The sequence below is a fragment of the Palaemon carinicauda genome, chromosome 18, assembly GCF_036898095.1.
Source record: "Palaemon carinicauda isolate YSFRI2023 chromosome 18, ASM3689809v2, whole genome shotgun sequence".
NCBI classification, from domain to species: Eukaryota; Metazoa; Arthropoda; class Malacostraca; order Decapoda; family Palaemonidae; genus Palaemon; species Palaemon carinicauda.
Genome location: NC_090742.1, coordinates 107,948,453 through 107,962,908, shown reverse-complemented (window position 1 = coordinate 107,962,908; position 14,456 = coordinate 107,948,453). Strand labels below are relative to the sequence as shown.

Genomic DNA, 14,456 nt, shown 5'->3' with positions numbered 1-14,456 from the left:
AAAATCTGATTGATATTTTTCTTAAGTAAATTGTCTTTAAAATATTTTTGAATTGTGAAAATCAGTTGCGAAACAAAAAAAAAGTAGATGGAGTTTGAAATGACTACAAAATAGCAGTTTTCATAGGGCTAGGTTGTTTCCCTTAAGATAAAAATTCAAGATATTATTATTATTATTATTATTATTATTAGCCAAGCTACAACCCTAGTTGGAAAAGCAAGATGCTATAAGCAAGCCCAAGGGTTCCAATAGGGAAAAATAGCCCAGTGAGGAAAGGAAATAAGGAAATAAATAAATGATGAATAAATTAACAATATATCATTCTAAAAACAGTAACAGCGTCAAAACAGATATGTCCTATATAAACTATTAACAACGTCAAAAACAGATATGTCATATATAAACAATAAAAAGACTCATGTCAGCCTGGTCAACATAAACAGTGGTTCATTGGAGATCAAACATAATGAATTCAAAGTACATGTTTGATCAAAAAAATCTTTGAAAACCGAATCTCTCTTCCCCATGAGAATAAATGTAAATATCATTAATTGGTTCCCCATCAAAGGATGCTTTTATTACTGAGAAGTTTTTACAAAAAATTTACAAGATAAAAATACAGTACAGTACTTAAAAGCATACGAAATCTAAGAAAAATCATTATGATTAATATAGTAAATGAATACATGTGAAATCAATGAACATGAACTTTAGTTTACTGGTAGTAAGGAGAGTGGTGTTCGTAAGTGGAAGGTGGGAAGGAGCTTTTAGTATTACTTTGAAGAGGGATACCCTTTCTTTTCTTTGCCTTTTTTTCCTGGTTCAGAACTGTGATTAACCTAAAGACCTTATTACTAAAGACTGTTCAAGGAAGGATTGATTCTGCCTCTCTTTTTTAAGAGGCTTCTGAAATGACTTGATGCATTATCATTACAGTATTATAACTACCTGCTCTGCTAGTTACTGCCATAGCAGGTGATACTTTTCTACAAAATTGTGTGACAAAGCCCATTTTTCCATCATTTCCTTTATCACTGATCTAGGGACAAAATCCCATCCAACCTTCTTATCCTCTAAAGAAATGTTCTCTTTTGCCATTGTGTATGGATAAACACACAAAAAGCTAATGGATAAGATTTACGAAAAAGTTAATGGAACAATGTTGTGTGATTTTGAGCTGTGTATTAGCTTCTTATAAACTGGCTCAGTTGCCTTTTTCTTGGTCCATATAGGTTCTTAAAGTTGTTGAATCTCCATATTTTCAGTTCAATCTTGGAGGAAAAAATATTTGAAAATATTGTTACTGTAAATCCCTATTTTTTTTTAGTTTTATGGTATTCAGTCTCCCAGCTATTATTGAGTTGTAATGAATTGTTTTAGGATGCTATGGTGATGTATAAAGAGGATCAGATATCGAGAAAATTACATCACCTGAGAACCCTTTGGTCCAAGTTGTGGTTGCAAAATTGAAAATTCGTAATTTTCATTGGTTATAGGTCAACAAATAGTTGTACATTATTTTAATAGCAATTATTTAATGAAATTACTTATTAGAAGTTTTTAATACAGGTATTATGTTTTCAGGGAAAATATGGCAACCTGGACTCTACTCTTATTTCTTTTGGTCCATGCCAGACACCTACTTTGGGATTTTGTGTGGAGCGGCATGATTTTATTCAATCATTTAAACCTGAAACATATTGGGTTTTGCAGGTAGGACACAGTGCTTTTTTTACCAGTTTGTATTAGGATAATTTTTCTTTTCTGTACACATTTTGAAAAGCATCATTTGTATACTGTATTGTGCTCTGTAGTTATGACTGCCTTTATTTTGATAATAATCAAGACTTTATTTGGGCTTGCATAATTTGCTGACATTAGAAGTACATGTTGTTCCTTTGCAAATACAAACCTTTCGTGTTTAGATAAATAGAATGTTTTCAGCAGAGCTGGAACGGCTGTCAATCCTTTACTAGATAGCTGTGGTAGTTTGGTAGGAGGTTAGTGGCAGGAAGCCACCCTGATTTTTGGATCTCTTTATTTTGCACGTTATAGTGTCTTCTTTTGCGTTTGTCTTCTTGTAGTGAAGGGCTGCCTTATTAAACTGTATGTTTACAATAAATTAGGGAGTAAGTATATAACCTTATAGCCTTCGTCCAGAAAGAGGGTTCAAATGGAAGGAGAGAATGAATCATTCAGGCTTCCATCCAGCCGCAAGATCCGTTGCCAGCCTTGCCGTCTTCCGGACTGTGGATGGCAGTCCAAGGGAGGACTGAAGAACCTTCAGCAGCAGAAGGGTCTCCCACCGGCAGCCGTCATAGCCGGCACAACCTTCCCGGATCCTTGTGTCCATAAGGGAAAGACTGAGTGACTAAACAGCTGCTTATGAAGGGGCCCGACCGGCCCCGCAACCCACCCGGCAAGGGGTGAGATTGCAGGACAATGGCCACAGGATTGCGATGGCTAAGTCATCGTTAAAGGACAGAAAGGGGAGGGAAGAGGGTCCAGTATCAAGTGTAGAAGAAGGTGGCAGAATTGCCGCCCCTTCCACACAAGAGTGAAACAATGTTTCAGTATCGGCGCCATCCTAGGCGGCAGAAGAATAACTATTCTTCAGCTTAGGGTCTGCCGAAATTACCAAGTGTAGAGGAAGGCAGCAGGATTGCCGCCGCCTCTACACAAGAGAGAAACAATGTTTCAGTGTCGGCGCCATCCTAGGCGGCAGAAGAATACTATTCTTCAGCCTAGGGTCTGCCTAGGGAGGCTTAGCCTCCTATGCTGGCAGCTGTAAGCCGGCAGGGGAGTGACTACTCACCCTGCTGCTCTGCCGCCGGCAGAAAGACTGAATACTCTGAGGTTCTGTCGAGAACCAAAGCCGGGACCTCGCCGGCAAAGGTGGGAGACAGAAAACCCTAGCCTAGTCAAGCCGGAGTGAACTACTCTATGGCAAGACCAGAAAGGGTTGCTGCCTGTGGCGGCACTTGGAGGGAAGTAGGGATTACCCTTAAATCTACACAGGAGACAAGTATCGAGTTATATAATTCTAGATGTACTATCTCCCGTTGAATTAATAAAACGATACCCAAGGGTAAACGGGGATAATGTCTGAAAGTATACTACAGCGCCTAGGCTAGGTAGCCTAACGCGAGACCATCTCGGTTACCTAAATCGCCGAGACTCTTTAACGTATACGATCGACAAAAGGAAGAGGAAATATGCATACAATATAAATCTTCACTAGTATAATTGTGCCTAAATAGCTTTCATAATTTATTAATGCTATTACAACCGGGAAGTCGTTCTGCTAACTAAATAACACATGTATAATGAACGACAGCGCCCATGGCGCCTCCGTTGACAGGCCTAGCTTCTTAACACAATAAATTACTCTAATTTCACTGTGAAGCAGGAGTGAGAAATTATACACTGTGAAGAATAAATACTCAACTTTCCAGAGGTGAAAGAAGCTGTAGATTGCATATTAAATCTTCTCAAAAAACGATCAAAACGTTAGAACAACAGGGAACACCACCGTGCGAAATCGCCACAAAAATAGGGATAAGCGCCATCTTGGATACAGCGCCATCTAGATACTCAATAGTAGTATGGGAGGAAGGGTAACCTTGATAACGGCTCCCCTTCTAATTTGCCACTCTTCCCCCTCAAGGCGAAAACGCTATTCGCGGTGAAGATTGCTATGTGTCGTATCAAGATATACGTCCCGTGATATTATGCGATATCCTTAAGAGAAATTTTAAGGATATTCGCGCCAGGAGTTAGAATTCTGGAGACCTAAAGGTAAATTCTCTGGGAATATCACTGTAGTTCAAATATCCCATGGAAGCTACTTATAGGACGACATGGCTTGAGCCCAAAAATACATATACATATGATCAGCGCCCAAGCCCCCACTCCATCCAAGCTAATACCAAGGAGGGGCTGGCAATGGCTGCTGATGACTCAGCAGATAGACCTATAGGCTTCCTCAAACCCGCATCCTTAGTTCTCAAGGATAGTGAGATTGCAGCGACCAAAGAAACTATCGAGTTTGAGCGGGAATCGAACTTCAATCTGGCGTTCACCAGTCAGGGACGTTACCACATCAGCCACCACATTTAGCATGTCTACCAATGGTTGGGTTTGAACTTGGGTTTTCCTCCCCCCTCTGAATTGATTTTGCTGCCAAATACCTAGCGAACTGACCTTCAAATCTCCTTGGCCCTTTGTTGTCATGGTGCATTTTTGGACAGGGGATAATTGTTCACGTGGAAATTCTGTATTTTCGTGCTTTGTTTTTCGATCTTCCCATTTCTGTTTCAAAAGGGGGAAATTCTTACGGGTTCTTCCTTGTCAATGTGGTAATTGAACTAGAGGAATTATACTAAGGTATTGTTTATTAATATGGAGTTTTTAAATATGTAACTTCCCTCGTAGTTACATATATATAGCCTAAATCTCGCGTTTCAACGCGGCACGTCAGAAAACTCAAATTCGTGGCGATCGCCACCATGACAGTAGGTGGTCATACATGAGCGCCATCACTCGTAGGTTATCAGAACCATTCCCAACATTCTTCAGAAATTCTCTGTCGTTGATCAAGTCAACACCTCGGGAATTTGTTTCGTGGATATATTACTTTATTCTACAATTTGGTGAAGTACCTTTTGTCTAATTATTGTTAATAGCTTTCGCTGCCTTTCAACTATCGAAGATATTGTATAGGATAGTGTTTTGCTGGTCCAACTTGGAGAGTTTAATTGAATTTGATTTTCAAGCAAAAATATCCAGACCCAGTAATGGCTCTTCTGATGTTAAACTTTGGGTGTTGGGCTAGACCAGCTTTCGAGCTGCTCTTACTTCCCGCACTGTAATTAGCAGGGAGCATGTATGTATTTGTTTTTGTTCCTTGTTCGTACAATGAGGGATCAAAGATTTTTCCCCCTACTTTATTAACGAACAACTCTTAAAGTTATAATGGAAGGAAGACATTTTCTACATTAAACATTGTGATGTCACTATTTTGTAACGTAACTCTTAGCAGAGCGGAATGTGATTACCTTGAAGGAATTCAGTCCGCCATCGTGATGAAGTCACAATCCTGTGACGTAATCTGCTTAGTATGACTTGCATTAAGGGAATTGTTTTCTTTTCTTGCAAGAAATTTTTAAAATATTAGCTTACTAAGCATAAGTATGTTTGTAATGTAGGGAAATATATTATTTTCAAGTATATATTTGTCCTATTAGTATATTTCCCTTAGTCAATTTTCGATTTAGAGTTTTTCTCGAGCGTACAGTCATTTTACGCTCGTAGTATTACTAAGGGAGATGTCAGATATTAAACGATCGTTTTTGTTTCACAATACTTGTATCGTTATTTAATATTTCGCTTTTGAGAATACTAATATTATTCATATATCCTCTTGTATTTTCATTCTGGCCCTTTGCTAAAGAGGATAATCTCTCGCAACGGGCAGGTCTATTATGATCTAATGTGAAATAGTTTAAAGTGCTAGTGTTCAATGGCACATATAGTGACACAATGCAGTCAATCTACGATACGTAATACTCTTGACAATCGTTTTTTGTTTTCACAATTACTTGTATCGTTATTTTATATTTCGATTTTGAGAATACTAATATTAATCATATATTCTATTGTATTTTCTTTCTAGCCCTTGACGAAAGAGTATAATCTCTCGCAATGGAAAGGTCTATTAAGATCTATTGTGAAATAATTAAAAGTGCTAGTGTTCAATGTCTGTGCAGTGGAGGGTGCGTCCATTCGTGTCCGTCATAATCCCAGCCCGGGACCTCTTCCATGCTCCCCAACCCCTGGGAGAAGGAATGTTGAAAGGCCAAAGGATATGTCACACCTTGATTAGCGAACGGACGTCCCCTCAAGCGATCACGTTGACGATCCCCAGATCGCTCCCCCTCGCCACAGGAAAGGCGAGGTTTAAATGTCAGCGTCTTTGTCGAACGACGCAAAACCGCGACGTGGTTGGCGCCAATCACTATGTTCAAGAACCTAGCCAAATTCACACAAGAGACGTATGTTTCCTAATAAACCATCCTGCAGTGTGGACGAAGTCGACGTGTCAGCACCGAAACAGTCACGTAAGACGCATAGTTCGTCGGAGGTGATAGGTGCTCAGTTTACGTCAGTACACGCTTCTTCCCCTCCCCCAGTTTGGGAAATGTCACAAGGACTTTCCCCTGGTGTCCACCCTAATGCTGTTGACGATCCCTCACAACAATCGATACAGATCGGGATCAAGGCACGCTGGAAGTATCTACAGTTGTCGATACCTCGCAGCGATCAGTACATCATTCAGTTACCGCACACGGCGCTCATCATGTATCTGATTTGTCTGAATTAAAGAGGTCGATTTCGCCTCTGTTGGACGCTTACGATTCTCGGGCAGAAAAAATCGCGTCTAAAAGAATCTAAGGACAGCAATAGACCAAGAAAACGGTCTTCCGATATTATTGGACAGCGCATTTCTCCGATACTCAGCAACTCTCACAGCGATCAGCTCGCGTTGCGGCAAGCGACAAAGTGGACGCATGCCAGAAGCTCATGGTAAAGTGGACGCACGGCAACCTGGACCCATGCGGCAGTCTGGACATATGCTGGACGCATGCAGTCAGGTTTTGTCCCCACATCACTATAGACAGGCAATTGTCTCGCCTTTGCGATCTGCGGAACGCGCGACTATCGCTCATGCGAGACTCATGCGACACGCTGTTAGCTCACGGCAATCTGGACGCATGCAGCAGTCTGGAAACTCACGGCAAAGTGGACGCATGCGGCAGTCTAGACATATGCTGGACCCATGCAGTCAGGTTTTGTCCCACGTCACTATAGACAAACAGTTGTCTCTTCTTTGCGATTGACTGTACGCGATACTAATGCCTCCTCACGGCTCGCGGCAGACTCACGGCATTCGGGACGCATGCATTAGTCTGATTCCTCTCATGGAAACATACAGCAGTCTCAATCTGGACCCATGATGAACTCATATAATTGGGACTTGTCCTCGCAACAGGATAGACAAGTTTGTTATCTCTTCTTCGCGATTTTCTGAACGCGCAACTAACGCTCCCTCGCGTCACGCTGTTGACATACAACATGCTGAACGCATGCTGGACGCACGCTATCAAGATTTTCCCTCGCATGGGTTTACAGATGTTGATGCTTCCTTACAGCATGATGATCTTATGCTGGAAGCACTGGAACCTGTCTCTCCCTCGAGGCTTACAGTACATAAACGTGATGCTTCTTCGCAACTGGATGATATCCTTCACGAGATTTCTTCAGGACAAGATGAATTATTTTTGGAAGACAATAACCGACAGGATTTCGCGGTTTTGTCTCCTACTCATTCGAATCAGGGAATCGATGTTCCATTAGCCGAATTAGAAGGCGAATCCCAGGATTCATTACAGAAAGCTGATTTAAAAAAAAAAAAAAAAAAACTTGGACAGTGTTAACATCTCTGTATCCAGAAGATTTTTTCTCAACCTATTCTTCAGAGCCCGCCCTCTCAGTTTTTGAAGGGCCAACCCCGAAAACATCCTCCTTCAAGAATATGGTCCTGGCTAAATCGGTTAAGAGAGGTTTCTCAACTCTCAACCAATGGACGTCTAAGAGAAAGGATCTAGGGAAGGCCTCCTTTTTCTTTTCCTCAAACTCGACTGGCTTCCAGATCTAGTTTGTAGTATTCGTCTGGGGAAAGTTCTTGGTTTGGTAGTTCCTCCCCCCGAGTGATGTCCTCCCAAGGAGACTTCTCCAGACTTGCTGACTCCTCACTCAGGTCAACCATAAGCAAGTCGAAGTTTATGTGGTCCAATTCTGAAATGGACCATCGGCTGAAGGAAACTTTTAGACAATAGAAGTCTTCAGCCTTACGGACTGGACTTTCGGAACTTTCGCAGAAGCCACAGACCCTAAGAACGAGGCTCAGATGCATCTGATTGCCTATCTGGATAAGGCCGGGAGGGATGGCCCCATCGAACTTTCCGCCCCTTTTCACGGCAGGAGTTCTTAAAAAGAGGGCTATGTGTTGTTCCTTCTTATCTTCAGGTTTGTCCCTTGTTTGGAGATTAACAGGCTTTGCAAGATTTTTTCTCTAGGACTACTAAATAAGTCCTCCCTGCTGGGTTTTTAGCAAGGATACAAAAGGAGCCCCTTCAAGGGGAACTCAGAGGATTGCGACTGGAGGTCAAACTCGCAGATTCTCAAGACAACAAACTGAATCAAAAAGTGAGACATGTTATGCCTCCCATGTCGTCGATACCCTTAGAGTTGACAACAGTCCACTCAGGAACAAGGCAGCAGCTCTTTAAGAACAAGTGAGCCTTATGCTGTCGAAATCAGTCATAGAAATGTAAAGGACACCTCCTCAGAAGGGTTTTTACAACAAACATACTTTTCTTAGATCTGAAAAGCTCGGGGGGGGGGGGGGGGTGAAAACCTGTTCTGGACGTCAGTTCCATTGTACAAGTACATTTTTTACCCGGGTGATGTCCAACGTGGCTCCCTGGCTTCACATAAAGGGAGTAAGGATTTTCTTTGTACCTGGACGACTGACCAATCAGAGCAGAATCACAAGTAAAGTGTCTGGAGGCTCTTCAAGGATAATGCCCTTAACGCAACAGTTAGGTCTGATGGTAACCTGGCCAAATCTTAACTAACACCCTCAGAGAATTTCATTTTTCTGGGGATGATAATCGGTTCAGATCACGCTCAAGGCACTCCGGAAATGTCTCAAGGACTTTCCCCTGGTGGTCACCCGGCTACGGTTGACGATCCCTCGCAGCAATCAGCACACGGTTTAGTTCGCGCACACGGCGCGCTTCAAGTGTCTGGTCTGTCCGAACTAGAGAGGTCGATTTCGTCCCTGTTTGACGCATACGATTCTCGACAGGGATCTGTGGATAGAGTCCTAGAGGAAATGACACATAAATATCAAAGAGCTAGTGCCCATTCACCAAGCCCTGATTACTCACTTCATAGAAGGGGAGAAAAATGTCAGGATGGATCTGCTCAGCAGAAGGCGGCAAGTTCTTACTGCAGAATGGACCCTACATCATGAGGTGTGCACCAACCTTTGGATGTTATGGGGTCAACACTCGATAGACCTCTTCACCTCACAAATGACATAGAGGTTGCCGGTATTTTGCTCTCCAGTACCAGACCAGGAAGCAGTCGCAGTGGACGCTTTTCTTCTGAACTGAGAAGGTCTAAACGTGTACGCTTTTCCTCCATTCAAGAGTCCTGAAAAGATTCAGGGATTCGCCCAACGTCCGCCTGACCTTGATAGCTCCTTTTTGGCCCATGAGACATTGGCTTGTGGAGATGATGGAGTGGCTGGTAGATACCCCCAGATCATTACCACTTTTAGGGTTTACTATTCCGAGTGGGACATATTTAGAGTGTGGTACAGGAATAATAGACTTTCCTCTTCCAATACCTCTATAGCCAATATAGCAGAGTTTTCTGTTGTATCTGCGTACAAAAGAGAAGCTAGCTGTGCCTTTCATCAAGGGTTACCGTAGTATACTAACCTCCGTCTTTCGTAACCGACACATTGACGTGTCAGGTAACAAGGATTTCTCAGATCTCATTAGAACGTTTGAGATGACTAAGAAAGGACAATCCAACCTCCTCGTGGAACCTGGATATATTCCTGGCCTTTTTAACCTCAAGTAGGTTTGTACAGTTGGACAAGGCGTCTTGAAAGTATCTTACCAAGAAGACACTTTTCCTAATTTCATTGGCTACAGTCAAAAGATTAGGAGAGTTAAAAGCCATCAGCAAGAAGATGGGCTTTAATGGAGACAATGCAATTTGCTCCCTTCAGCTAGGCTTTCTTTTCAAAGACGAGACAGACAGCCTCTGATGCTCAGTTAAAAAGCCCTCTTTGCCTTTATCAAAGAATACCCTGACTTTTTTCATTAAGGATTTAATAAGGGAAACTCTCCAGGATTGTGAGTAAGAAGTTTTCCCTATCCTTAAGGTAAAACCACATGAGGTTAGAGCTGTAGCAATTTCTATGGCTTACAAACACAATAAAATGATGTCAATTTTGGAGCCTACTTTCTGACGAAGTAAATCAATCTACACAGACTGCTATCTCAAAGATGTCCAGACCCAGTATGAGGATTGCTGTTCCTTGGGTCCGTAGGTTACCTCCGGCTTCGTAGTTGGAAAAGGGTCTACTGCCTCTTCCCGATAACTTGATATATACCCTTGCTTTTTCTCTTGTACTTGTGTTCACAGGTTGTCTGTGAGGTTGTTGCAGCCTTCCGTCAGTCTGGGATGCAAGTCAGGTTAGTTTTAATGTGTTCACAGGTTGTCGCAGCCTTCCGTCAATCTGGGATGCAAATCAAATTAGTTTTAATGTGTTCACAGGTTGTCTGTGAAGGTTGTCGCACCCTTCCGTCAGTCTGGGATGCAACTCAAACTAGTTTTAAAAAAAAAAAAGTTTTGGAGTAGGTGGTCAGAATCAGTATCCTTGGCTATGCCAGGTTTGCATGAGTGGTGGTCTAGCCACTCTAAGGTTGAGGACCTTGTGGCAGCCCCAAGAGACTTTTCAGCCCCCTGAGTGGATTGCTGAGTCTCTTAAGGAATGCAGGCGAAATGAGGCAGTATCATTGTGAAGCCAGCTTCCTTATCAGGTTAGAACCAGATTGTTAGTACTACTATTTGTAGTTATTAATAATTATACGAATTCCCAATGAAATGAGGTTTTCAACCCACCACCAATGGTGTGAATCAGCTATATATATATGTAACTACCAGGGAAGTTACATATTTAAAAATGGTATTTTTATTATAAAATGAATTTTCAAATATACTTACCTGGTGGTTACATATATAAAAGGGCCCTCCCTCCTCCCCTCTGAAAACAGAGACATAAAATTTCTGAAGAATGTTAGGAATGGTTCTGATAACCTACGAGTGATGGCGCTCATGTATGACCACCTATTGTCATGGCAGCCATCGCCACGAATTTGAATTTTCTGTCGTGCCGTGTCGAAACGCGAAATTTAAGCTATATATATGTAACTACCAGGTAAGTATATTTAGAAATTTATTTTATAATAAAAATACCATTTTCATAATAAAATTAATAATAATAATATTTACATGTATAATTTATCCTACCCACATCTGGTATTATAAAACTGAATAGATGGGCAAGTGAATTCTTCGTTCAGCTGACAGTGTTGCCAATCAGGGGTAGCAGGTTGACAATTTTGTTTCAAAGATGAACAGTAGTTGGAATATAGGGCTAACTAAAATTGTACAGGTAAGTATCATTAATTTTAATTTTATTTTGAAAATTCCAATTTCCTTTATTAAAACCCCCTTTTTTAAGGAATGAAGTGGTAGTGAGAAAGAGCAATACATATTTTATTTGATTCTTTACAAATGCATACATATTCTCAATAGGTTTATAAAGTGGGGTCAACTGAGGAAAACAATGAAAATAAAAATAAGACAGTATTTAAAATTCATCTGAAATTAATAAGAACAAATTAAGTATTAGCATATCGTAATGATAAATAACTTGATACAGTATAAGGAAAAATTGTGATTATACATACAAATGAACTTTTTTTTTATATGATTCGTTAAATCGTACTTATGATTATTTGTGAATGCACTGTAGCACTTTTTTACCAAAAATTTTTAATACATTACAAATACGTACTGTGTATTTTTTAAACACTTTTCATGACTTTTGGGTTGTGGTACTCTATTGAAAATGTTTGCGTCTCACAATTCTTGGTTTGGCAGCCCCTCGTAAGTTGGATAGTTTCCAGTAGTGTCAGGAAGCTCACTGTCCTTGTGAACTATGGGTGAGATGTTTGAGGGAGCCCATAGATACACCTGAATCATCAGCAGCCATTGCATGACCCTCCCCAGCCCTAGCTGGTTTGGAGAGGGAGTTTGGTTGATGATCATATGTACATGAGTTGGCTTTAAACCTTTAAAAATCATTTCCTGCTTTATAATTGAAGATAGAAGGAGTAGAAATATCAGCTCAGAAGCGAGATTAACTTCTTATTTTTAAAACCTTGCTTATAGTAAAGAATTTCATCGCCACTTTTTTTTTTTTTTAGGAAAGATTACAAGAATTTTATCATAATTTAGATTTCATTTGCAGAGATCAAATTGTGTAGATGGACAACTGTCTTATCATATATAGTAGTGCTGTATGCCATAGGCTAAGTATAATGCTAGGTGCCTGGTCTAACTGTTTTTGACTTTTGAATAGATTAACTTATAATCAAACTCTTAGAATAGAGTTAGTATGCTAGTTGAGAAATTTTTGTACTTCATATTACTGTATATGTTAAAGCCATTCCTTAATTACTTATCATTTCGGATTCTTTTGTCTCATTCCTGTGATTTATGGTAATTTTAGCTCACTGGTTTAACTAAATAAAATGCCATATAATCTCAATCATTCATAATGTTGTTAATCCACATAAAATTTTTACTCTTTTGTTAAAAGATAACTTTGGTTTGAAGTGGTTAAAAGATAACTTTTCCTTTTCTTATTTTTTCAAGGTTAGAGTAGCTGTGACACAAGAGCGTCAGATGAATCTTGATTGGGAGAGAGTCCGAAGTTTTGATAAAGATGTGGCAAATATGTTTTTGAACATGGTCAAGGAACATAAAATAGCAAAGTAAGTAAAGTAATTAGTTGTCATGTGATGGTGTATGTTCAAGAGTAGAAATTAACTTTTAATAGTTATTATCATCATCATCATCATTATTATTATTATTTTTATTATTATAATTATTATTATTATATTATTATTATTATTATTATTATTATTGTTATTATTATTACAAACTAAGCTATAACCCTAGTTGGTAAAGCAAGATACTATGAGCCCAAGGGCTCTAACAGGGAAAAATAGCCCAGTGAGGAAAGGAAATAAATAACTCACAAAAGAAGTAATAGTTAAAATATTTTAAGAACAGTATCAAAATTAAATTAGATATTTCATATACAAACTATAAAAACTTAAAAAAATAAGAGGAAGAGAAATAAGATAGAATATTGTGCATAGTGTACCCTCAAGCAAGAGAACTCTACCCCAAAGACAGTGGAAGAAGACCATGGTACAGACACTATGCCACTACCCAGGACTAGAGAACAATGGTTTGATTTTGGAGGCTCTTCTCCTTGCAGAGCTCCTTACCATAACTAAAGAGTCTCTTCAACCCTTACCAATAGGAAAGTAGCCACTGAACAATTACCTTTCAGTAGTTCACCTTTTAGCAAAGAATTATTTGGTAATCTCAGTGTAGCCAGGTGTATGAGGACAGAGGAGAATGTGGGAAGAATAGGCCAGACTATTTGGTTTATGCATAGGCAAAGACAAAATAAGCTGTAACCAGATATAGGGATCTAATGTAATACTGTCTGGCCAGTCAAAGGACCCAATAGCTCGAATCGTAGTATCTCAATGGGTGGTTGGTGCACTGGCCAACCTACTAAGGCCTACTTTTCAAAAGAAAAATCTATTTAATCAAATATTCTATATAGCATCCTTAGTACAAAACAGTAATCCCTTGGCTATCATGGTTGGTACGTTCCAGCCCCCGCCCTCTCCCCCGATAGCTGAAAACTTCAAAGTAAATACAGAAGTCAATTGTATAATTTTTTTCCTTATTTTTATCATTTTTCATATTTTTTTCATTATCTTTATAGAGTTAAGCTTTTATAAATCCTTTCACCACTTGTAAATCTGTTATACACTCTTAAATATTTTTCAAGCTAAAAGTTAGTTATACTGCAGACGTAGCCTTACATTCTTTATACGTAAGGGGAAAATTTGAAATCAGAACACTTGCCAGTGAAGATATGTAAACTCCATCATATGATGGTCTTATTGTTGGACTTTACCACCCTTTTCACTGTCCTGTTAAAAGTGACGTTTGCCGTCACCCTTATACTCTTGATTATTTTATTCCTTCTTGATGTAGGGAATGGTAGATTCATTGAAACATAATGGCTGCCTACGTTTACAAAGGCGTCTCCCTTCCTTAAGCATGTCAAGAAGTTTCATCTTTTCTGTGGAGTAGTGTGTTAATCATAAATTTAGCATTACAATAATTTGCCATATTTCTTTATGATACGAATCTGGATTTTGGTGCTACTATTTTGGATGTTTTTGTGCCTTTATTTGCTGAGCATCATATTTGGAAAGCATAAGGGAGACTTCTGGGGTATTTTGCAGGCCAACCGCAGGAATAAAATAAGGAATTGTTATACTATATGTATTACTCATAGATTACTACAGTAGTACTGTATAAGTTTAGTTTCACTACTTTATAGGTTTCAGGTATTTGTATGTATAGGTTACAATAATTTATGAATGGTAAAGGATTGCTTTCGATCTTTAATTTTAGATAAATTATACATA

General features: G+C 39.6%; 1 protein-coding gene across 1 annotated transcript in view; it reads left to right on the top strand.

Annotated features, from left to right (window-relative positions):
* Positions 1 to 14,456, top strand: part of Top3beta (topoisomerase 3-beta) — a 360,065-nt gene that overhangs the window by 212,947 nt on the left and 132,662 nt on the right. The window contains exons 3-4 of the mRNA XM_068391816.1: positions 1,585 to 1,713; positions 12,589 to 12,707. Of these exons, the coding sequence (XP_068247917.1) occupies positions 1,585 to 1,713; positions 12,589 to 12,707 (248 nt within the window). The remainder of the gene's footprint in view (positions 1 to 1,584; positions 1,714 to 12,588; positions 12,708 to 14,456) is intronic.